At 43.2% G+C, this 9968-nt stretch overlaps 1 protein-coding gene across 4 annotated transcripts; it reads left to right on the plus strand.

Annotated features, from left to right (window-relative positions):
• Positions 1-743: 743 nt before the first annotated feature.
• Positions 744-9748, plus strand: COPS8 (COP9 signalosome subunit 8). 4 transcript variants are annotated; one of them, XM_036319882.1, is made up of 8 exons: positions 744-911; positions 1840-1910; positions 2994-3042; positions 4665-4797; positions 5464-5571; positions 7120-7182; positions 8071-8127; positions 8802-9748. In XM_036319882.1, exons 1-8 carry the CDS (start codon positions 834-836, stop codon positions 8879-8881), a joined length of 639 nt encoding a protein of 212 aa, XP_036175775.1. In that variant the 5' UTR covers positions 744-833; the 3' UTR covers positions 8882-9748. The 4 variants fall into 4 exon arrangements, with proteins under 4 accessions (XP_036175775.1, XP_036175778.1, XP_036175777.1 ...); XM_036319883.1 differs by having other exon boundaries at positions 746-911; positions 8080-8127; XM_036319885.1 differs by lacking the exons at positions 8071-8127; positions 8802-9748 and adding an exon at positions 7578-8060 and having other exon boundaries at positions 745-911.
• Positions 9749-9968: the final 220 nt, after the last annotated feature.

Below are 9968 nucleotides of genomic sequence, written 5' to 3' on the forward strand. Positions count from 1 at the left end.
TGGGCACCTTCCACAGCCATTATTTTCTACAGCTTTCTTTATGCCTCCAAACTTCCCCTAACATTTATCTGCCCTTAGCTCCAGGCCCTTTCAGAACTTTTGCAAAAATGGTTTTATTATTACTTACTCTACTTCTGTGCAGTATGCGGATGTGTTCCTTGGATTGTGCTGAAATTATAGCATTGACATAGCTTGAAAGAGAAGGTCTCTTTCCTTTCAGTCCTTTCTTAACGCCTACGGTGGGCGGTGCTAGTAGGACAGGTGCTAAAACAAACACTGATGTTTCAGAAAACCTGTGGCCGCTTGGCAGCGTGGGGGCTGCCTGGAGGGAGGCAGGTGGGCAGGTCTGCAGAGCGCGGCATCCAAGTCGTTGGTCCCGGGCGGCTGCCCTCGGAAGTGGGGTCCCCCACGTGGAAGGACAGTGTGCCCTTCCCAGAGGGGGGAGGACTGACGGAGCAGGTGTGGGGGCAGAACCAAAGCTCCGCTTTGGACCTTTACGTTTGCGTGTGTGTCAAGCCTCAAAGAGAAGAGAGACATCGACTAGCCCCCAAACATGGCCCGAAGCCCTCCCCGCCAAGGTGTTTGGTCACGCACACACAGCAGAACTTCCCTCCAGGCCGGGCCAGTCCTCCAGAGCACCGAGAGCGCCGGCCAGAGCGGCGGCGACCACTGCCCGGCAACCGCGACGACCTACGACGCGCCAGGACCGACGTTGCGCCTGCGCAGGGGTCCACGCTGCGACGGCGGCTTTACGTCATCACTTGTGCGACGCCCCGCCGGACAGCCTGGGGTCTGCTCTTTAGGAAGGTGCAGGAGTGGGACCGGCAGGGAAGATGCCCGTGGCCGTCATGGCAGAAGGTGCCTTTAGTTTCAAAAAGTTGCTAGATCAGTGCGAGAACCAGGAGCTCGAGGTAACCATTCGCATAGCGCGGGGAGAAGCCGCGGGGTCTCCGGGCCCCGGGCGGCGCTGGTCTCCAGGGTAACCGGGCCCGGGGCCTGCGGGTCGAGGACGGGGCTGGGCGTGGGCGCCGGGAGGGCGCGGGAGCTGGGCGTGCGGAGTCCGGCGCCCTGGCCTGCTCGGATGGCCAAGGACCCAGGCCCAGCCGCCCGAACTCGCTGGGAGCTTTTTGTTGTTCGTCTTTAGCTAATGAGCCCGAAAATCTTGCTCATCTTTGCTCCTTACACCCTCCACTGTGCTGCTCGTGTTACTAAAACATGTCCCCCCACCCCCGGTGGCGGGGGCGGGCGGAGGGATGTGGATTTTGTTCAAGACGTGTGCACGCGCATACACAGACCGAAGGTGTAACCATGGGAATCTTTTTTAGCTCAGGAAGCCCTTGTTGGTCCCATATGTTGGCAGACGAGTTTACCGATAAGTAAGAGGCGAAAGTTAAATCATCCAGCTATTAAAGTTAAGGTTTTATTTTAGAAAGGCACTTAAAAAAGCATGTATGAAAAAGTTAGCCAAAGGAGACAACAGCTGCTTACTAATAGACACAATCGATTTTTTAAATGAATGAAAGTTGAGTGAGGTTAGAAATGTCTAACTCAACTGTGATGTTTTTCTGTTTGTTACTCATTTACTTAGATATTCAACATATTTGATACAATGGGCAGAATCATCATGCTTTAGGAATCTGTTGGAAATACTTGTTTCTTATAATTGTAAGATAATTTATATAAGAATTTGAGACTTGAGAAAAGGATCCCATTTAAATATTCCCGTTCAAATAAAGACACTGAAGAGATAAGTCACTGCCAACAACACATTTCAACTTGATACTCTAGGTTTTAAAATAAATGTAAATGAGGTTATTCTCTTTCATTTTGGCCTTCTAGGCACCTGGAGGAATTGCTACACCCCCAGTGTATGGTCAGCTTCTAGCTTTATATCTGCTCCATAATGACATGTAAGTACGTTTTACTAAAGCTAAGAGCAGCAATTTCCTCAAGGTTATAGAGAATTCATGCATTAAAATACCATCACTAAAACATGGGCACGAGGAGCTGTATCTTTTATTCTAGTACTTAATACATCTGTGTCAAATACTGAATCGTAAATTATGATGAGGCTGAGTTATTCTAGACTACATTTGTTTTACATACACCTAAAAAGCACTCCAGTTTGTTATTAGAAACTACAATGTCAGTTTCAACTTGCTGTAATCCTATTGATCTTTCCTTTTTGTCTTTTTATAAAACTTTCTTATTACCTTCATTTATTTAACTTCACGTGTAATCAATAAACCAAGAGAAATTGAAAGGGAAGGTTGAGGAGATTAAGAGGAATTTATTGCCAATATGTATGAGGTTTCTTGAAAGCTTTCTGCTTGTTAATTATTTTTAATTCATATTTGTTGAAGAAAAGTCAGAAAGCATGACTGCAAAGGGGTAGGAGTTCTATGACCCATCGATGACTACTGTTAAATTTTGTTTTATTCTTCTAAACTTTTTTTCATATCTTTTAAAAACCTAAACCGAGATTTTTATCACACACATATCACATAAATTATGTTTCATTTATTGTAATCTTGTCATCCTGTGTTTGTTGTAGTTCAGGCTCCCAAACTCTTAAAAACTGCCTTGAAGTTTTGGTGGCTCTGTGCCCACTGCGGGGAGGAGAGGTGACAAGGAGAAAAGCATGTGTACTGTATGTGTTGTCAAGGGACACCGGGGAAATTATTTAGGCAGTTCTACTTAAATCTTTGTGCTTTTAGTGTACTGTTGCCTTAATTTAAGATCTGGATTATTAATTAAAATTAACTTACTACAAATGGCAAAATATTACTTTGGTAAATATATTTCATGTCTTTTAATTTGGAAAACTACTATTACTTTCCCTGAACAAATTCATGTAAAACTAAATTTCACTTTGTATTTTATAGACTATTTTAAAGTATACCTCTGTATGTTCATATTGGGATCTAGAATTTTAAACATTTACTGAGGTGATTTCTTTTTATTGCTTACTTTTTCTTGGGGGTGAAAATTAGGAATAATGCAAGATATCTTTGGAAAAGAATACCACCTGCTATAAAATCTGTAAGTATCCTTTCTATTTTTCTACTTTAATACAGTAACAACATTCATTTAAATGGTCACCTCATAAAAGTTTGTTTTCTTTCCCATATAGTTCACAGATATTGTTATTAAACCAGTGTTAAAGTTTAAAAATAGATCTTCAAATTCTTCTAATCAGAGATTTTAATTTCCCTTGGATGATGTAGCAGTCTGTATACTCAGCTCCTGCTGATCAGATTTCTTGAGACATTTCATGTGTCACTTAACCAGGTAAACAACTGAGCCAGTTTAGATAAAGGTCTGGTGTCTGTTGTTTTTTAACTGATTTATGCAGCTTTCTATTATGGGACTTGTTTGAACCTGGTAATGTTTATAAGGATAGTCTAAAAATGATGATTACTCACAAAATTAAGATTATTTTTGCTAATTAAGACTTTAGGTTTCTTATTTTGGGTAGGAGATTAGATGAAATAACCTCTTAATAACCAAAGTGGAATGAAGTAAATTTTTGCTTTCAAGCAATTCACTGTGTCTAGCATAAATGTGAAGTGAAAATTTCAGAAAATTACCAAGAATCCACCCAAAATCCTTTGTTGATTATCAGTATTCAGCAGCAGACCAAATTAGTATTTTCACTCCTTCTTCTTGTCCGGGTCATTCTGTTAATGCTCCTCCAGCTTCATGGGCTTAAGAAAAGAACAGCCATCACTTATGTGCATGATGTTACTGGCAACTTTAGCCTTAGACATCTTAGATTGGCAGTCTGTGCAATTAGCCATTTTGCTATTACTTATGTCCTAAAATATATATATATATATTGCCCTAGCTGGTTTGGCTCATGGATAGAGTGTCGGCCTGCGGACTGAAGGGTCCCGAGTTTGATTCTGGTCAAAGGCACATGCCTGGGTTGCGGGCTCCATCCTCAGTAGGGAGCGTGCAAGAGGTAGCCAATCAATGATTCTCTCTCATCATTGATGTTTCTATCTGTCTCTTCCTCTCCCTTCCTTTCTAAAATCAATAAGAAAAATATATTTTAAAAATATATATTTATGTATATATATCAGTTATACATTCTGTGTATTACATACATGTATTAATCAAATACAAATACTTCTTTTGAAAATAATATTTAAGATAATTCTAAGATTTAGTTCTTTGGACAGCATGCTCATGCCTTAATTTGCTATTACAATAAAAATTTATATCAGCCCTGGTTGGTGTGCTCAGTGGTTAGAATATCAGTCCAAGCACCAAAGGGTCCTGGATTCGATTTCTGATCAGGGGCACATACCCAGGTTGCAGGTTCAATCCCACATGCAGCCAATCAATGTGTCTCTCTCACATTGATGTTACTCTCACACTCCCCCTCTCCCTGACCCTCTTCCTCTCCCTCTTTTCCACTACCTCCCTCCCTTCCACTCTCTCTAAAGATCAATAGAAAAATATCCTCAAGTGAGGATTAACAAGAAATAAAAATATATCAAACATAAATAGACTTTACTGTTCATAGTATTTTAAAACCTTTTTTATAGTATTGAGCTAAAAGGTAATTACATCTCTTAAAAGAAATGTTGAATTGTTTTAAGATACAGTTGTTAATGAATCTGTATAGTGAATATCCTCAAAGACAATATTTATTGCAGGCAAATTCTGAACTTGGGGGCATTTGGTCAGTAGGACAGAGAATCTGGCAGAGAGATTTCCCTGGAATCTACACGACCATCAACGCTCACCAGTGGTCTGAGACGGTCCAGCCGATCATGGAAGCACTTAGAGGTAGTGTTGCTTTGTGGTTAAGAATCAAATTAGACTAGACTTGTTCCCTAAGTGCTGCAGTGTTGAAGTAAGGCAGTGGTGTGTTTTAAAAATAGATATTTTCTGCTAATGGGGCAGTTTTCAGAACTCTTTCTTCCATTTGTTATAATCATGCTGCTTCATTTCATGTTGCTTGTGATGACATCGACAGCTCAGGGCATCACTGTCTTTTAATTCTAGATTGGAATTGCTCTGGTCAGGTTTTTTTGCTACTAAAATGAAATCTGGTAATACTCTGATAACTTCAAGGTAGGGGTTTAGATTTTTTAAACCAGTTTTTTGAAAGTAGAGACCGTGCTTTAGACTTGGTCAACCTCAGCCTTCCATAGGTGATGTTTCTAACTTCTAGATTTTATTACTAATCAATCCAGGGCATAGATGCGCAAAGATGAAAAGCCTGATGAAACATAATGAAACTCGTCCCTGCCTCCATCTTTCCGTTCCCCCACCCCCAACACTTGCTTCCAGTCTTCCTGGTTGACTCTTTTATAAATTCATACAATGAACAGAAGTCTTTGGGTTGATCTAGTCTCACAACATTTGGACAAGAACAATAATGTCATTTAATTACGCCTTTCAAACACGTCAGCCCTTTGGTCACTCTGCCCACCCTCTGCTCCCACACAGAGGCAACGAGGAGACGGGCCTTCGCCCTGGTCTCTCAGGCCTACACCTCCATCATCGCGGACGACTTCGCAGCGTTCGTCGGGCTCCCTGTGGAAGAGGCTGTGAAAGGTATGGTCGGCCGACTTGTTGCTTTCAGGGAAAGTGGGAAATGGAGGTGTTTGCTGTGCATGTTTTTTAGAGAGGTGACAAGCACGCAGCCCAGCACCCAGCAGGGCCGGGCAGCAGATGCCTTGATGGCAGGCACAGTATGTGAATACCCACATGGTCATTACCAGGGCAAGTGCCAATGCCACCAAGTTATCGAGAGAGAAGAGTTGACCCATTGCTCATTTAGAAATCCCACTTCACTCTGACTTGGTGGACTCATCCCAGCATCCCTTTCCAGCCCATCTTCTCCCTCACGATTTTACCGGTCCCTCTACCCTGGGAGCTGGCACCCACTCCTGCCCGCTGGTCCCCAGAAGTGCTTCTGCATTTTTGTTTCTCCCGTGCTGGAGTGAATTAGAACATTGCACACGCTGTGTGGCACTGTTTTATAATGATTGACGTTTTAATTCTCTGGCAAAACGGAGTTCCATCGAGCATCACATCTTATCCTTATATGCCCAAGGTCTAGCACAGCTCTAGACCCTTAGAAGCAGGTTGATGAAAATTCTCAGAGGAAATCTTACCATTACTTACTCAAGCAAGCATTTATTTATTTGACTCTTTTCTGGAAATCCAATAAATGCTGTACCCCAGAGTCCATACTGGGTAGAAGTGTGGTCCCACACCTGTGCCAGCTATGTGACCTAGGACAAATTGCCAGAATTCCCTAGTTCCGTGGCCGGCAAACCGCGGCTCGTGAGCCACATGCGGCTCTTTGGCCCCTTAAGTGTGGCTCTTCCACAAAATACCACGTGCGGGCACACAAGTACAGTGCAATTGAAACTTCGTGGCCCATGCGCAGAAGTCGGTATTTTGTGGAAGAGCCACACTCAAGGGGCCAAAGAGCCGCATGTGGCTCGCAAGCCGCAGTTTGACGAGCCGCAGTTTGCTGATCACTGCCCTAGTTCATTTCCCACATCTGTTTAATTATGGTTGCATGTGCACTTCAGAGAGCTATTACGGTGATGATGTAAAATCCTATAAAAGCACCTACCATGTGCCTACTGGTCAGCTCTCTGTACATGTCAGCTGTTCTTTGTATGGTTCCATCACCTTTGTTATTACTGATACAGTGGTTACATAAAGTACCATGTAAGTTTTTCTTATATCTGTTTTTAATAACTGATCATGTTAATACCATAGTACTTCGTAGAAAACACATCATCTATTAGTGGTTATACCAGCCTGATAAAGTAAAAGGAAGCTTTGATCTGTCTCACAAATGTTTCAAAATTAAGATTACATGAAAACACTGTAGCATTTCTTTCTAGTAAAACTGCACGTGACAGGTTAAACTACGTGTGTCAGGTCTCCCGAAAAAGTGATGCCATTGAGAGTAAGCGCTCAAGATGAGCTACAGAGGGGAACCCACACGTTCACCCTTACAACCACGTGTATTGTTATCAATACCAAATAAAGAATTTAATCTCTTTACAAGGTTAGAACTAAAACAAAATAAAAACTACAAAAAGTTATTTCTTCATTTTTGTGTTAAATACACATTTATAGGGATATTGGAGCAAGGATGGCAAGCTGACTCCACCACAAGAATGGTCATGCCCAAAAAGCCAGGTAGGTGGAGCTCTTCACCCGTGTGCACAGCATGGAACTCCCTGGGACTGCTTTAGTTTTCAGACATTAAATTTGAGTAACTTGATATAAGATTCTGCTGTACTAGCAAAATGAAAATAAATCACATATTAAATACAGAATGACAGACATGTAGGGTGGAAAGGATCTTAAAAGTCACCTAGTTTTACCTTAATTATTAAAAATGTATCTCCTGTACAAAAAACTATTTTATGTGGGTGTTTTATAATTCCTGTTACAACCTAACTTTTACTAAATATTAATCTCCCATTCTTTCATTTATGGAGCCATTTCTAACTGTTTGTCCTTACTGTCTAAACTGTTGCCTTAGGAAGTTATTTCGATACTCAGATGTTCCCCTTTCCTCTTGTACTTAGACACGTAGACTCTTCTAAACAAGACTTTCAGTGCCTTCCACCTTCACACAATTACGTTACCTGGTCTTCCTTTTAAGGCTTTAAATTAGGTGCGTTGGCTGCACTGTCTCAGTGTGAGCTCCCAGCCCCTACGCCTTCCTCTCTGCTCGGGCCAGGCCCGGTCCTGCCCTGGTTTCCTTCCACTGACCAGGAGGCTTCTTGCTGCCCGGGCGAGAGTGGCCTTACTGCCCACCCCCCAGCCGTTGCCGTCTGTTCAGCACCGAGCTCCTGTCTGGCGTTGCTCCACAGTCGAGTGTCGCGGATGTCAGGGTGCTCAGCCCTGCGCGGTGCAGGGGGAAGCCAGGCCCAGCGGTCTGGAGGACAAGAGAAGCGAGTCAGATAGAGGGCAGTGGTATCTCTGTTGACAAATAGTGGCCGTACATGCATATGGCGTTAATGCGTGTGTGTGTGGAAATTCCTTGTAATGACTTCTGTGAGTGGACTTTATGTTTTGCTTATTTAGTTGCAGGGGCCTTGGATGTCTCCTTTAACAGGTTTATTCCCTTATCAGGTATGTAATCTCATGCACTCAGTTAAATACATTTCATTGTTCTTCATTTTTTTTTTGTAGTTTTTATTTTGTTTTAGTTCTAACCTTGTAAAGAGATTAAATTCTTTATTTGGTATTGATAATAGTACACGTGGTTGTAAGAGTGAACGTGTGGGTTCCCCTCTAGCTCACCTTGAGCGCTAGTGCCCTGGGCCCAGCCGTGGGGCCGCCTTAGTGTCGGGAGGGGGAGCCGTGATGGGGCCTCAGCAGCATCTCAGCAGCATCCCAGCTGCCACCTGAAAAGCCAGAGTGGAACCCTGACAGTGTGGTCTTTGTGTTTTCCCTTCATCGACACCGAAGCCCTCCCAGAGCAGTGCTTTCGCCTGGGAAGCACTCGGTGGTTCATCCGTGGAGTTACATGTCACGTGGGTAGGGGTCGTTCCAAGGAGAGCTGTGTTCTCTTCAAAGGGATGTTGCATGTTAGCTTCAGTAACAACACACCGACGGGGCTTTACTCCCAGTTTGGGAAAACTCATAAAGTTCAAGATGACTTGGCTTATTTTTCAGATGTGCAAAGTCAGGGCAAATCTAAGAAAGTTTTCTTAATGTAAAATTGAAGAGGTGTGGGGAAGAGGGGGTGCAGAACCAAAGCTGTGTTACTCTGGACACTGACTTTGTGACTCTTGCATGCCCAGAGCCTGCCCCAGTTCCGCCGATCCCCAACGAACAGCAGCTCGCCAGGCTCACCGATTACGTGGCTTTCCTCGAAAATTGACGCCTCATCTGCTTTACGATGACACCTCATCAGCGTTCCGTATCCTGACAAATGTAATTTTGTATTTTCAGTTTATTGGATGGATTAAGCACCTCGGCGCTCCATACTGAGTATGTGATAAAATACAGATGTAATATAAAGCATGTTATATATTTGTCCTTGCACATCATGCTGAGTAGTGGTGAGACAGTTCTCCTTTGGTGGCAGCTGGCAGTGTGGGTGAGGCTGCCAGGACGACGCAGTCAGCCTATATTTCCGGGACTCGTAGGTGCAGCCCCCCGCCTCACGAAGCACAGTGCATGGCAGCGTCTGTCCCACCCGCACCCGGTGCTATCCCATCCGGTTTGAGGAAGGCTGTCCCTGGGGGCGTTGTCTGAATTGGGGGTGGTCCTGAGGCACCCTCTTTGGAGAATATGCTCTCTTTTCTCCTCCGCTCCCACGAGTCACTGATATAGGATGATGAGGAACAAGAGACATTTCCTTAGTGAACCAGATTGTTGGGTTCCTCCCTTAGTGTGAGTGCATCCGTTGCTGGCAGTGGAGGGCTTGCCGTGGAAGTGGGACTTGAGACACTTTAGACGCTTATGAGAAGTGTTACGTTGTGCTGTTTCTTCTCAGAAGAGGGAAACGTGTATTGGGAAGAAGCTATTGAGATGAGTAACACTTTGTACTGCTGTATTGCAGCCTGCTGGGTGCTGTGTTTACCCCTCGGTTCAGTTCTGCCTTTTGGAAAAATACTGAACAAGTCTTTCATTTTTCGTGTGATAGCCCTCTGAATATTTGAAGTTGTTTATTGTATTTTCAGGTTAAAACACCCTCGAGTTCATTTATTTTGCATTTGTTCAATAAATATTTAATTGATTTCTTCAACTGTTTCATCAAAGGCAGTTTCTAGAAATTTCACTATCCTGGTTTTTCTGTTGACATTCTAGTTTATCACTGTCTCCCTTAAAATAGGAGTTTCTTAGTTAAAATAGGAATGACCTGTATAGTGGCAATTACATGAACTCCTGTTTCCACTCATTTTAAGAGATCTGTTCACAAAATGTTCACTTTGCACTAAGGTTATAAGAACAGCACTTGAGTT

The sequence above is a fragment of the Myotis myotis genome, unplaced genomic scaffold, assembly GCF_014108235.1.
Source record: "Myotis myotis isolate mMyoMyo1 unplaced genomic scaffold, mMyoMyo1.p scaffold_m19_p_8, whole genome shotgun sequence".
NCBI lineage: Eukaryota > Metazoa > Chordata > Mammalia > Chiroptera > Vespertilionidae > Myotis > Myotis myotis.